We start from the raw sequence: 14,904 nt of genomic DNA, 5'->3' as shown, positions 1-14,904 counted from the left end.
TAACAGGTGAAAGTGCAGTAAAAATGGTCCTGTTTTTAAAAAGTGAAGACAGAACTAGTTCATTTTAAACAGTTTGTTGTGGGCCAAAGTTATTCCTGTCACTGTAAAGCTAATACGCACTTCCTGATACTTGGACTATAAAAGGCTTTATAATTAGCTGCAGACAGTTCACAGTGGACTCATTTTGACTTCAAGAGCCACACAATAAAATGCATCTGTACTGGGACTAATTTTGAGACAAATTTGGCTAAACTACATGGGTACAGGCCTTTAAAAAAAGCACTTTATGTGCCCTTCCTTGGAGCAGGTCCCACAGTGTGGCTTTAACATTCTGAGCGCTAGTGTTGGGTGTAACGTGTTACAAAGTACCTAAGTAACGCTTTACAATAACGTAACAATTTTTTGGGGGTAAAAATGTTGTAAAAATGTTACTTTTCTGTGTACGTGGGATGGTCCCCGCCCTGGCGGCACGACTCAGTTGGGGAGGACAGTCTGTCCCAGTCAACAGTCACGTTGGGAGCAGGGGGGCCTGTGCCCGCCTGGGTGGAGAGGGCGTAGAGGGCGCAGTGGGCACCCACAGCCCCGGGAAGCAGCGAGGCCTTTCCTGGCCGAATCAGAGCTGGTCGTGGTGCACCAGAGGAAGCCAACAACACCCAGGGAGAGGTCCCTCGAGGGGATCCTCCTGCACCGACTGGATGTTCCTCGCCCGCCAAGTTGGATCCTCCTGACAGACTGTGTGGACCCATTTACCTCTTAATGGTTTCACGTCCTCTTGAAATCTCTCTTCAAAGTTCTTTTCGACTTTCCTTTATCGTACTTGTCGACTATCAGTCTCGTGCAGGTATTTACACTTAAATGGAGTTTACCACCAAAATGTTACCAAAGTAACGAGTAACGTAAAAAGTTACTTTCCACAGAGGATAATTAAGTAAAGTAAGGGATTACTTTTTAAAAAGTAATGAGTAATGAGCAAACACTTCCCCAACACTGCTGAGCACACACACTTAACACTGATAATCTCTTATCAGGAGATCACACACAACTTAAATACAACTCATGCTAATGGGACTGAATAATAGGCTTTAGTAATACAGATATAAAGGTTCCACAGTATGGCATTAAACTCCTCTATCTCCATGGAGACAAGCAGTCACAACCTCCACACAATAGGTTTGATTTGTGGAGAGGTGAACCTGCAGTAAAAATTTTTACAGTCTTAAAAAGTAACAGCACATAACATAGACATAAAAAGTTCATTTTAAATACATTTTAAAATAAAGTTCTTCTTCACTTACCTCTACTCACTATGATGAGTTTAAAAGAGCTTTTCCTCAAAAATTATGTCTATATTTTTTATTATTTATTTATTTAGTAAAATCTGCACTTTTTGGTTGGGGGTCTGTCACCTGCTTGTTTCTATGGAGATGTCACTGCTGTGCCTGAAATGTTCCACAGTGTGACATTAAACAGCTCTACCTGACATTTATTCAATTACAGGCAGTTTGATAGCTCAAAAATACCTTGAAAAACAAACATCCTGATTGTGAGCGAGGTTGCCTCTCCACAGATCTGACCTGTAACTTGGTCTGGTTTGGTCTCCATGAAGATACAAAGGTTTAATACTATAATGTGAAACATTCCAAAAAAGCAATTACATGTCCATGGAGAAAACATTCCAACAGAAAAGTTACACAATGCACTTTTAAATATCTTAAAGGGACAGTCCGGAATTTTGGACATAGGATCTCATTTCCTAGTGAGCCAGAGTGTTGGAGACGTGTGGAGACGCTAAATATTCCATCCAGTCCTTGTATTTGCAGAGGTCGCTGGTGCTAGGCTAGTGCATGTCAATGGCCATAGTTAGCCTGCCACAAAAAACAGTCTTACCCACTCCACAAAACACCCGAAACAAATCTATTATTACACCAGACTGTCCATGTAAATATCTGTGTTGATAGAATAATGTTTGAAATAAAACTAACCTTGAAGTTGAAGGATTTATGTCTGAGCAGCAGCAGTGAGTTGTATTTCCTGATAGAAAACTCGGCAGTGGCGGACTGATATCACCTAACACCTACCTTATCTGCAAAGTAAAATTCCGCTGCTGCTTAGAAAATAGTCCCTCAACATGTGACTTCATGCGATGTAAGGTTAGTTTTATTTCACACATTATTCTATCCACACAGACATTTACATCAATAGTCTGGCATAATAATTGGGGATGTAACAATAACTGAAATATTGTGATATCGTATCGTCAAAGTTCTCACATTAATATAGACCATGATCCTTTGCTCCATTTCTGTGCAGAGTACATGAAGAAATAACAGTTCTAAGCACTTTTACGTCTTAGTTCTTTGGATTAAGTCTTGTAAAGGCATTTTAAGAGGGAAAAATAGCATATTAACAGTTTTAGCTGTTTAGCCTCCACAAAATATCGCAATAATTATCGTACTGTGAGGTTCATACCATGATGTTACATTTGTTACATTCCTAACAATAACAGATTTGTTTCGGGTGTTTTGTGGAGTGGGTAAGACTGTTTTAGTGACAGGCTAACTATGGCCATTGACATGCACTAGCCTCTTTAGCGACCTCTGTAAATACAAGGACTGGATGGAATATTTACAGAAGAGTCCAACACTCACTAGGAAATGAAGTCCTATGTCCAAAATTCCGAAGTGTCCCTTTAAATGACCTTAACTGTGTTTTAGTCAAATAAGTAGTTCAGTAGCTCTCTGCACTTTAAACTAACTATATTCTTCTTGTGTATAATTTTTGTCTCCTACACCCGTCTCTACATGTCCAGACACCATACCAGGTGAGCACGTTAGACATAAGGCCTATGTATATTTGATAGTCTCTGGTTCATTTTTAATAGGCTCCATTTGAGCTCAGCAGATCTGCCGTGAGCAGCTCTGGCGTTACTGCAGGTGTAATCTTAATGCCCCCGGCCTCTGGTGGGCTGTTCCTGTGGTGAGCAGTGCATTAAGTCCATACTAAACTGCAAAATTTGAATGAAATCAGCAAGATGGAGTCCCAAAGGTGAACTTAGAAGAACTTACAGAGGAGACGTGATGTCATGGTGGTTAATGGGTGATGTTAGTTTACTCAGATATGCCGACATAAGCACTTAAAGGCGCTGGATCTGATTTTTTACTGTCTGAAAAACAGACCTGGAGTTATGTTTCATTTCATCCACACATGTTCAACACACACACACTTCTTATTTAGACTTTAGTTTTTCACTCTTCCACCGTGTGATGTCATGTGGTGATACAGGAAGTGCTCCACTGTGTTTTTAAACGCCATACGCCTTCACTAGAATCATTTGGATCATTTCAGTCCTGGAATTTCCAAACTCTCCTGATATGAACTAAAGGTAAAAACATGTAAACCTGTCATATGCCAAGAACCCCATGTTTTTCTGAACACGGTTAAGTTAAATTAAAGGTGCACTATGAAACTTTACTGATGAGGTAGGTCCGCCCCCCGCTTGTCTCCATGGAGATGTGGTTGCTGTGCCTGAAATGTTGTTCAGAATTGCATTAAATATGTAAATCTTGCTAATAAAATACATGCAGTATATATACACACAAAAATACATATGCATTCTTACTGAGAGCGGGGTCGCCTCTCCACAGATCTGACCTCAAAATAGCACTTATAAAGCTGAAACCCTTACGTTTGAAGACATACTATGGAAAATTCCAAGCAATGCAATAATATCTTTATGGAGACAAGCAGTTGGCAGAAGCATCTCTAAAAAGTTATGCAGTATAACTTTAAAAAGAAATACCAATGCTATAGTGGTCAAATAGTATCTTTAATAAAGCCTAAAGAACGCAGTTTAAATCCAGTGTTTAACTCCTGTGCAGTAGTGGAAGGTAGCCAAGTACAAAAGTAAGTACTAGGGGTGTAACGGTACGCAAAAATCACCGTTCGGTATGTACCTTGGTTTTAAGGTCACAGTTCGGTTCATTTTTGGTACAGTATTGGAACAAAATGGAAAACTATTTGCTTGTTGTTTATTTATGTGTTCATTAAACTAACAATTTGTTTTAACATTATATAAACCTGAAAATAAAATAATGCAAAGTGCTGCTTGGTACGTAAAATATTCTCAAATGAGCAACAAATGTATGAAACATAAAAAACATTATTCCATATAAACAGTAAACAAAACTTTTCAAAAAGTAATGTGCAGCACCAACAGTTCCAGCATGAATTTTTACTCAATCTTAATATTTTTGGCCAGAAAAAAACAACTTGTCCATATTGTCTGCTGCAGTTTCACGTAGTTGTCAAGGCGGTCGCCCTAACTATAAAGCGCTGCAGGAAACACAGTCACCCCAATCACGGGCAAGTTCCCTCATGAATATTAAAGAGCCGAGTCTCCGTGTAGCTGCACATGTAGAGGTGCAATGTAAACACACACAAATTGCGCAAACTAACTCGTGCACAACCCTGCACCGAACTGAACGTCCTGTATCGAAATGGTTCAGCACTAATACATGCACCAATACACTCCTAAAAAGTACAATACTTAAGTACACATTTTAGGTATCTTTACTTTACATAAGAAGATTTTGCAGTGGATAATTTTGACTTTTACTTCACTACATTTAAGAGCAGTTATGTGTACTTTCTACTCCAATACATTTTACATCTGGACCGAAAAGTAAAAAGTACTTTTCTTTATGGTTTGAGACCTGCTGAAATAACTGATACTTTATTTTTTAGTACTTTTGAGTTTCTGTCGCAACTTTAAGCAACACAAAAACACACACAAAAAAAAAACTGTTAGAAAAAAAAGAAGAAATCTATTGAATCACTTAAAATTAGGACATTCTTTATCAAAACCACTACATTTCATCATTTAATTATTCAAACAAATCTCTGCAAAATACTCAAAGTAAAATTTTAAACATGAACTATAATACTTTTAATTAATTATTTTTTTCATGTGATACTTTTACCTTTACTTGAGTATGTCTTTGCTGCTGTATCTGTACTTTTACTCAAGTAGATTTTTTCATGTCATACTTTTACTTTTACTTGAGTATTTCTTTGCTCCTGTATCTGTACTTTTACTTAATTATTTTTTTCATGTCATACTTTTACTTCAGTATTTCTTTGCTCCTGTATCTGTACTTTTACTGAAGTAGATTTTTTCATGTCATACTTTTACTTTTATTTGAGTATTTCTTTGCTCATATATCTGTACTTTACTTAATTTATTTTTTCATGTGATACTTTTACTGGAGTATTTCTTTGCTCCTGTATCTGTACTTTTACTTAAGTAGATTTTTTCATGTGATACTTTTACTTTGCTCCTGTATCTGTACTTTTACTTAAAGGTTGTATGGAGGATTTTTTAAAATATTTTTTCAAATTGTCAATGAAAGTTCAAAATAGAATTATAAAGAAGAAGCAGCCTTGTAATTATGATGACCAAAAAAAAGAATGAAAATCCATCAACTGGACGTAGTGAGGGCAGATAAACATCAGCCAATAGATAAAAAGGCTACCTCTTTATCTATTGGCTGTTAGGTTGTCAATCAAATTCCCTACGTTTCTAGCGTCGCTGACTTGCCGACGCGCTGGGATTGTGTGATTTATGTTCACGGTTCATGTTTAGCGGTTCTTGGCGTCTTTTTTGAACTGTAGCTCTCAGTTTGCACAAATTTTGTTTTAATGGCAGAGAAGAATTCACGACCGGTTCACCGCAAAAGAAAGTCAGTTTTTGATGTTGCTGAAAGAAGAAGAGAAGGGGAAAAGGTGCGAAGCGCAACATTTAAAAAAGGACAAACAGTCGCTGCATTTCTCTTTCCTTGGAAAATCTTCTATACAACCTTTAAGTAGATTTTTTCATGTGATACTTTTACTTTGCTCCTGTATCTGTACTTTTACTTAAGTAGATTTTTTCATGTGATACTTTTACTTTGCTCCTGTATCTGTACTTTTACTTAAGTAGATTTTTTCATGTGATACTTTTACTTTGCTCCTGTATCTGTACTTTTACTTAAGTTGATTTTTTCCATGTGATACATTTACTTTGCTCCTGTATCTGTACTTTTACTCAAGTTGATTTTTTCATGTGATACATTTACTTTGCTCCTGTATCTGTACTTTTACTTCAGGAACATACTTCATCCACTGCTGCTGCTGTGTTTCAGGTGTGGGCGTGGAAGGAGAACGTGTGGGAGAAGGAGAAGGGGACCCTGATGGAGCGTTACACTGTGGAGCAGAGCAAACCTCCGACACAAGGGGGCGCCGTCCTGTCCACGCTCACCATTAACAACGTGATGGAGTCGGACTTCCACTCCCCGTACAACTGCACCGCCTGGAACGCCTTTGGCCCCGGGACCATGATCATCACTCTGGAGGAGAGGGGTATGGACTCTGGTGATTTTATGAACTGAAAAAAGCTCTATTACGCAATTTTCTGTCTGCACATTTATTTATTTACACCAACTGCCAACTTTGACTCTGAAAATGTGAAAAACGAGTACATTTTGAGCACTTATTTCTCCCTTATGTACAGCTTTTAGAGAACAGTGCAGAGTCTGTTTTGCTGTCACTGTAAAGCTGTCAACAACTAGCATGCTAACAGTGCACTTTCTGATTCTCGGACAATAAAAGGCTTTAAAATTAAAATGCCAATTGTACAGTATAGTATTATTTTGCTTAAATATAATAAACTACTCATATCTGTCTCTTAACTTGTTGTCTCTCTCTCTTTCTCTCTCCTCTTATTCCTGTCTTTTCTTCACTTGCCTTTCTTGGAACTCCCCTCTTCTCTCTTCCCTTTCTGTATCTCCCCTTCTCTCTTTCCCCCCTCTCCTCCTCTCTCTTTCTCTCTCCATCTCCTCCCTCTCTCCCTGTTCTCTCTCCTCCTCTCTCTCCTGTCTCTCCCCGTCTCTCTTTCTCTCTCCATCTCCCCCCTCTCTCTGCGTTCTCTCTCCTCCTCTCTGTTTTTCTCTCCATCTCCCATTTCTCTCCCTTTCTCTCTCCTCTTTCTCGATCTCTCCCTCTCTTTCTATCCCCCCTCTACCCGTTCTCTTCTCCTCCTCTCTCTTTCTCTTTCTATCTCTGCATTTTATTATATTTCTTTATATCCTCCCTCTCTCCCTGTTCTCTCTCCTCTTTCTCTCTCCATCGCTCTTCTGACTTCATTTCTCTCTCCCCGTTCTCTCTCCTCTCTCCTCTCTCTTTCCCACCTCTCCTCATCTCTCTTTCTCTCTCCATATCCCCCCTCTCTCCGCATCATCTCTCCTCCTCCTCTCTCCTTCTCTGTTTTTCTCTCCCTTTCTCTCTCCTCTTTCTCAATCTCCCCCTCTTTTTCTATCTCCCCTCTGTCTCCCATTTCTCTATCCCCCCCACCCGTTCTCTCTCTTCCGTGCTCTCTCTCTCTCCCCTCTCTCCTCCTCTCTCTTTCTCTCCCCATCTCCCCTTCCTTTATATCCTCCCTCTCTCACTGTTCTCTCTTCTCTCTCTCTTTCTCTCTCCATCTCTACTCTGTCTCCCTTTCTCTATCTCCTCCTCCTCTCTCTCTCTCTTCTCCTCTCTCTCCCCCTCTCTCTCTCATCCTCTCTTTTTCTCCTCTCTTTCTCTCCCCCTCTCTCCTCCTGTCTCTTTCTCTCATTATCTCCCTTCTGTCTCCCTTCCTCTCTCCCCTTTCTCTATCTCCCCCCTTTCTCTGTTCTCTCTCCTCCTCCCTCTTTCTCTCTCTCTCCATCCTCAGAGACCATACCTGTGGGGATTATCGCCGGGGGAACGGTTGGCTCCTCCCTCCTTCTCATCCTGCTGCTGTTGGCTCTCGGATACTTCCTGTACCGTCAGAAGAAAGGCAGTGAGTGCAGCCTCCACCCATCTCCACCCATCTCCACCTGTCTCCACCCATCTCCACCCACGTCCACTCTCCACCCGTCTCCGTGCAACTCATCATGCTTTAGGCCTAACCCTAACCCTAGTCCTAGTTGAGTCCTGGTTTAGACCTAGTTCAGACTTGTCTTGTCTTTATTGTTTTAGTCCTGGTTCAGTTCTGATTTAGTCTCTAGGTGTAGACCTGGTTCACTCCTATTTTAGACGTGGTTTGGATCTGGTGTAGACCTGGATCAGTCTTAGTTTAGACCTGGTTTAGCCCTATTTTAGTCCTGGATTCGACCTGGTTTGGCCATGTTTTAGATCTGGTTTAGACCTGGTTCATTCCTGGTTTAGACCTAGTTTAGACCTGGTTTAGTCCTGGATTGGACCTTGTTTAGACCTGGTTTAGTCCTGGATTGGACCTTGTTTAGTCCTATTTCAGTCCTGGTATAGACCTAGTTCAGTCCTGGTTTAGTCTTGGTTCTAGACTTGTTTTAGTCTTGGTTTAGACTTGTTTTAGTCTTGGTTTAGACTTGTTTTAGTCTTGGTTTAGACTTGTTTTAGTCTTGGTTTAGACTTGTTTTAGTCTTGGTTTAGACTTGTTTTAGTCTTGGTTTAGACTTGTTTTAGACCTGGTTTAGACTTGTTTTAGTCCTGGTTTAGACTTGTTTAGTTTTAGTCCTGGTTTAGACTTGTTTTAGTCCTGGTTTAGACTTGTTTTAGTCCTGGTTTAGACTTGTTTTAGTCCTGGTTTAGACTTGTTTTAGTCCTGGTTTAGACTTGTTTTAGTCCTGGTTTAGACTAGTTTTAATCCTGGTTTAGACTAGTTTTAATCCTGGTTTAGACTAGTTTTAATCCTGGTTTAGACTTGTTTTAATCCTGGTTTAGACTAGTTTTAGTCCTGGTTTGGTCTTTGTTCTGTCCTTGTTTTTTTCCATTAGTCCATTTCAGGGACGTTGTAGTGATTGTCCTCCTGCTCCTCTGTGTGCGTGTGTGACTGTGTGTGTTTGTGTGTTTATAAGTGTGTGTGTGTCAGTCCACATTCCTCCATGTGTCTGTGTTAAAGCCTCTATAGACATGGTCCATACAGCCGCCGCATTCAGATGAGCCTAGTACAAATGAATAAGAGCTGTTTTAAAATGAAAAGGCCTCCTCCTCCTCCTCCTCCCACTCACTGTCTCCTTTCTCTCCGCTCACATCAAATACAAACGTCATTTCTTTAATAAATGGATTTTGTATGCTGATGCCAAACAGAGCAGCTGAGGTGGAAAATAGAGCGTTTAAAACAGGCTTTCGAGGCTCAGAGCGTGGAATTGGAATGTTCATTTGAAATGTTAAAAGAAGCCATGTTGTGCTTTTGTCTGTTATATATAAATATTATGTATGACACACATGGATCGTTATTGTGCATTTGATTCATTCTAAAATGCTTTTTAATGCAATAATGATCTAAAAGTACAACTAGAAGTACACTTATTTTACATATAACAAGTACTGCGGCCCAAATTGTACTGAAGTAAAAAGAAAAATACTATTCAAAGTGTACATTTTTATGTAATTTTGTTTTTTTTTATGTCACTCTTTTATGCAAAACTTAATTCATGAATCAGTTAAAGCTGAATTAAAGCTACAGTGTGTAACTTTCTGGAGGTGGCACATCTGCAGGACTCCATGGAAAAGGAAAGTTAAAACCATATTTCGGAACATTCTCCACAGAGATAGACAGACATGTTTTATGCCATACTGTGGAATATTCAGGTCAGGTTGGCGCCACTTAGTGCCTCCGCTCAATTTCATTTCATTTCATTTCTCTCCAGCGACTAGGTCAGGAATCGGAATACACTAGACCAGGGGTGTCGAACTCATTCTGGTCCAGGGGCCGTATCCAACCTACTTTGATCCCAAAAGGGCCGGATCAGAAAACTCATGGCATATAAACCCAAAAATAACAATAAGTTCAAATATTTGTGCAGCGAAATGCAAATCTATTACAGAAATCTATTTTAATTGATGAACTCTTTCTTTTACAAAATATTATAATACACAATAGGGATGGGCATGATTAGTCGATTAATCGATAATTGATCATTAAGAATTTCATCGATTACGTATATTTTTATCGACAAAAAAATGTAGGTTGCTGTGTGTAGAGTGACCAAACAGGGGTCTGTACATGTGTCTCTCTGCATCAGAAGGAGCGAGACACAAACAGTCGGTCAGTCTGCAACGTACCGAAGTGCATATGCGTATTTAACGATGACTTGTACAAGAAATTCCACACTTTCCCGGTCGGGACAAGTGTGAGTCCATGTGCACAGTGAACAAAGCAGCACATATGTTTCGGTGTCCAGTTGGAAAAAGTTTTACCAGGTGAGAGTCACGCAATGTCGATGACGAGGTTCCCACCTCCCTCCCCCCGTACGGTGTCCTGGTTTTGACAAACACAAATCTGGTCACACTAACCTGTATTCACCTGAGTCATGTCTTTTAATCCGACAGAAATTGACCGCATCAACGCACAAGAGCTGTAGTTTTATCTTCGCTGAGTTTATGCAAATTAGCGATGCGGTTTTAAGTTTTGTTTCTGTGAGAGTTGCGCAAAACTGAATTAAACACATTATAATGTCAAACGGGCTGATGTGGCTCTAGAGTGGTTACGGTTTATTTGTCGTAAAGTTGAATTTATTTATGCAGATTAGGAGTGCAGCTAGTAATAATAATGATGATAATTTTAATATAAAAACGTTAATGATTAATCGATAATCGATCGTTAATTCTCTCGACGATCGATTAAGAAAATTTCATCGAATGCCCATCCCTAATACACAATGTTTTAACATGAACTTGTTTGCAAATAGGAATAAGTCAATTTTTCTTGTAAAATCCTGCACTTGGCTCCACTTTTCTCATTTTTTACATTTTGTTGATGAGGGTGTCACAGTCAACAGTCAAAACGATCATCCTTTAAGAGCGTTTGGAAAGAGACAAGTCTTCATTTGTGCTGCTCTGGTGGGAGGGGCCACGTACAGAGGCGCTGGAAACGGTGCTATGATAAATTCCGCAGAAAATTACCAATATTTTAATAGAAAATATAATTAAAATATTTTAGTAGAAAATCAGCCGAGGGCCAGTTCTTCAAGGGCCAGATCCAGCCCCCAGGCCGTATGTTTGACACCCCTGCACTAGACAGTTCGCAAAAACCCCGGAAGTGTGAGTTTGGGCACCAGCCAATCAGCGAAGAGCCGTATATTCTGTGTTGGCAACGATTCCCGAGATCGAGGATTTAAAGCCGGAATAAAGAGAATATTTGGTGAATTTTATCAAGGGAAAAGACGTTATTGTCCTTCTTCCTACGGGATTTGGGAAAAGCTTAATATATCATTTAGCTCTGTTAGCGGTGCATTACATACGTCACGACCAAATAGCAGCGACTGGTTAAATAAAAAAAAAGTACAAGCAAACGAATCCTAATGCTGCGAGGTGAGATGGTTTCCACAAAGTAAAACCGGTTGATGAATCAGGCTACAATATTATAGCCAAAGGAACAACATTTCAAAAGTCAGGTTTGTGTTTGTTTATTTGAGGCTATTTTGTTTTCTAAAAAATTACATACTGTGGCTTTAAATTGACTGGAACTTGTGTTGTACTCAGTAATTCATATTTCAAATGTAACTAATTAAATGGCTAAAACTCAATTACAAGTATATACCCAAAGGTGAGAGGTCGATTCCCGCTCAGACCAAGTGTCATTGTGCTGTCATTGTGCTCTTAAGCAAGACACTTCACCCACATTGCCTAGTACGCTGCAAATTTTTCTGATCTGGCCAACATTTTAAAACTTACATTAGGTGGTTTTAATCTTGTTTTCAGATTTATTATCTACTTACTAGTTCTGAATTGGTTGTATAATCTTAAAACTTCTTCCATGACTCAGCTATTCAGAAAATCTTAAATTTAGGCAATAAATGTTGAAAAGAAGCTACAGTCCATTTAGCAGTACTTACATCTAAAATTTGGCATATAAGAACTTATTATCAGGCCATGAACATTTATCATGAACTGGTTTTAAGTATGTTTACCTCAAACTTAGCATCTATAAATTTATTTCCAGCCAATGAGCACTTACCAGACTGTTTCATTCTAGTCTACAGGTCGTTTATTTTAAGAGAACTTATCAAGTAAAATGATCTTGCTGCATGAACAGATCTTTTCACTACTTTTAAGTCATTTTCTGATAAATTTAAGTGTTTATATCTTAAATTTTGGCCAAGTTTTTTTTGCAGTGTATGAATGTGGTGTGAGCATACATGCATCCTGAATTTTGGACTTCCGGTCATCGTGCAATCCATACTGGGAAGGCTCCTCTGAAAAAGTGAGCATCAAACCGCCATGTTTGATTTCCCAGTGGGATGTGTCTATTGACAAAGCCGATCTTTTCAAGTCTTTTGAACCATATCACTTTTGTTTCTGGTTCTGATATTGTCATATTTTAGTTATGGGATTCGGACATCGTTAATTGTGTGGTTGTTGGATCCTAACACCGGAAAACGGCTTGAGAAACAAGCTTCAGAAGTTTGTGAACTCCATAAATGCAAAAGGGAATCAGATCTGTGTGACTACAAACCTCCGTTCAAACTGTTTCTCTTCCCAACAGAATTGAAAAATAGTGAAAGGTGAAGGCGATGGACAGTATTGATCCACAGGAAGAACCAAAAAGGAAACCTTTCACTGTCTAAATCGTCCCGAGTTTGCAGCCAACATTTTGTATGTGGAGCGCCAACAAAGCAAAATCTCGATCCTTCGCTCCACCTTGGTTACGAATTTAAAAAGTCAACACCAAAGCGAAAGGCACCAGCTGTTCACCAAGAAACACCTTCCACTGCAAAGAGACCAAGACGTGATGTTGCTGTAAACCCACAAAAACGAGAAAGTGCAGCTCAGCCTGTTTGTCTTCTGCACCTCTCACTTAACAAACGGGATCCCATTTTGTTGTCGCTCCACATACAAAATGTTCTCTGCAAACTCGGGATGATTTAGGCAGTCAAAGGTTTCCTTTTTGGTCCTTCCTGTGGATCAGTCCTGCCCATCGTCTTCGCCTTTCACTATTTTTCAATTCCTTTGGGAAGAGAAACAGTTTGAACGGAGGTTTGCAGTCACACACATCTGATTCCCCTTTTGGAGTTATGGAGTTCACAAATTTCCGAAGCTTATTTTCCGCCGTTAGGATAAAATAGTCATATTTTAGTTAGAACTAAAATATGACAATATCAGAACCAGAAACAAAACTGATATGGTTCAAAAGACTTGAAAAGATCGACTTCAATAGACACATCCCATTGGGAAAACAAACATGGCGGTTTGACGCTCACTTTTTCGGAGGATCCTTCCCAGTATGCATCGCGCGATGACCGGAAGTCCGATATTCAGGATGCATGTATTGGCCGATGGCACAGATTGGCAGCCTCGCTTCTATCAGTCTGTCCCAGGGCAGCTGTGGCTACAATATTTACTTATCACCACCGAGTGAGTAGTGAATGAAGGATGCCACTTTGGTTCTACTCCTGCTTCTTTTCTCTTCGTGTACATCACTGGAGGCTGTAGCAGGTCCAGTGGATTGAATAATGCGCACTATAGAAGCCGTATGTTCCTGGATGTTTTATTTTCCTCTTTTCAAACAGCCCACGTCGAGTCAATCAGCATTTACGAATCGCACGCAAGCTCCGCTCTTCTTTGGGAGACAGATAATGCGTTCGGAGAGACAAAGGCGGTGACTGGCAGCGCTCCCGGGGGATGGGAGGGGGAGCGCAGGAGATCTTCTGCTCCGAGGCCGATAACGCCGTCAAAGAACGAGAGAGAGGGAGAGAGAGAGAGAGAGAGAGAGAGAGAGAGAGAGGAGAGAGAGAGAGAGAGAGAGAGAGAGAGAGAGAGAGAGAGGGCAGAGAGAGAGGGAGAGAGAGAGGGACAAACACAGGGCGAGTGAGATAAGAGCAGACTCATTTAGAATATATCACTTTTAAGGCATTTCTGTTTTTGTGGAAGAGACAGAGAGACGACTGTTACTCAACATGGCAGCTTAATGGAAAGCTAAAGTAATAGAAGTAGTGCTGCTGCAGTAGCACTAGTAGGAGTAGTAGTAGTAGTAGTAGTAGTAGTAGTAGAGCCAGTACAGCCAGTAGTAGTAGTAGTAGCAGTAGTAGTAGTAGTAGAGTCAGTAGTAGTAGCAGTAGGAGTAGTAGTAGTAGTTGTAGTAGTAGTAGTAGTAGTAGAGCCAGTAGGAGTAGTAGGAGTAGTAGTAGTCGTAGAGCCAGTACAGCCAGTAGTAGTAGTAGTAGTAGTAGTAGTAGTAGTAGTAGTAGTAGTAGTAGTAGTAGTAGTAGTAGTAGTAGAGACAGTACTAGTAGAGTAGTAGTAGTAGTAGTAGTAGTAGTAGTAGTAGTAGTAGTAGTAGTAGTAGTAGTAGTAGTAGTAGTAGTAGTAGTAGTAGTAGTAAGACCAGTAGTAGTAGTAGTAGTAGTAGTAGTAGTAGTAAAACCAGTAGTAGTAGTAGTAGAGCCAGTAGTAGTAGCAGTAGCAGTAGTAGTAGTAGAGCCAGTAGGAGTAGTAGTAGTAGTAGTAGTCGTAGAGACAGTACAGCCAGTAGCAGTAGTAGTAGTAGTAGTAGTAGTAGTAGTAGTAGTAGTAAGTAGTAGTAGTAGTAGTAGTAGTAGTAGTAGTAGTAGTAGTAAAACCAGTAGTAGTAGTAGTAGTAGTAAACCAGTAGTAGTAGTAGTAGTAAAACCAGTAGTAGTAGTAGTAGTAGTAGTAAAACCAGTAGTAGTAGTAGTAGTAGTAGTAGTAGTAAAACCAGTAGTAGTAGTAGTAGTAGTAGTAGTAAAACCAGTAGTAGTAAAACCAGTAGTAGTAGTAGTAGTAAAACCAGTAGTAGTAGTAGTAGTAGTAGTAGTAGTAAAACCAGTAGTAGTAGTAGTAGTAGTAGTAGTAGTAGTAGTAGTAGTAGTAGTAGTAGTAGTAGTAGTAGTAGTAGTAGTAGTAGTA

General features: G+C 39.8%; 1 protein-coding gene across 1 annotated transcript in view; it reads left to right on the top strand.

Annotated features, from left to right (window-relative positions):
• The window catches only part of kirrel1b (kirre like nephrin family adhesion molecule 1b), an 88,269-nt gene that overhangs the window by 64,500 nt on the left and 8,865 nt on the right, over nt 1-14,904 (top strand). Inside the window, 2 exon segments of the mRNA XM_055151876.1 lie at nt 6,180-6,396; nt 7,748-7,855. Coding sequence (XP_055007851.1) covers nt 6,180-6,396; nt 7,748-7,855 — 325 coding nt within the window.

Source organism: Boleophthalmus pectinirostris, unplaced genomic scaffold (assembly GCF_026225935.1).
Source record: "Boleophthalmus pectinirostris isolate CB_2022bp ecotype Guang Dong unplaced genomic scaffold, ASM2622593v1 HiC_scaffold_16, whole genome shotgun sequence".
Classification (NCBI taxonomy): domain Eukaryota; kingdom Metazoa; phylum Chordata; class Actinopteri; order Gobiiformes; family Gobiidae; genus Boleophthalmus; species Boleophthalmus pectinirostris.
The sequence above is the reverse complement of the archived record's forward strand: the minus strand, read 5'-3'. Positions and strand labels throughout refer to the sequence as shown.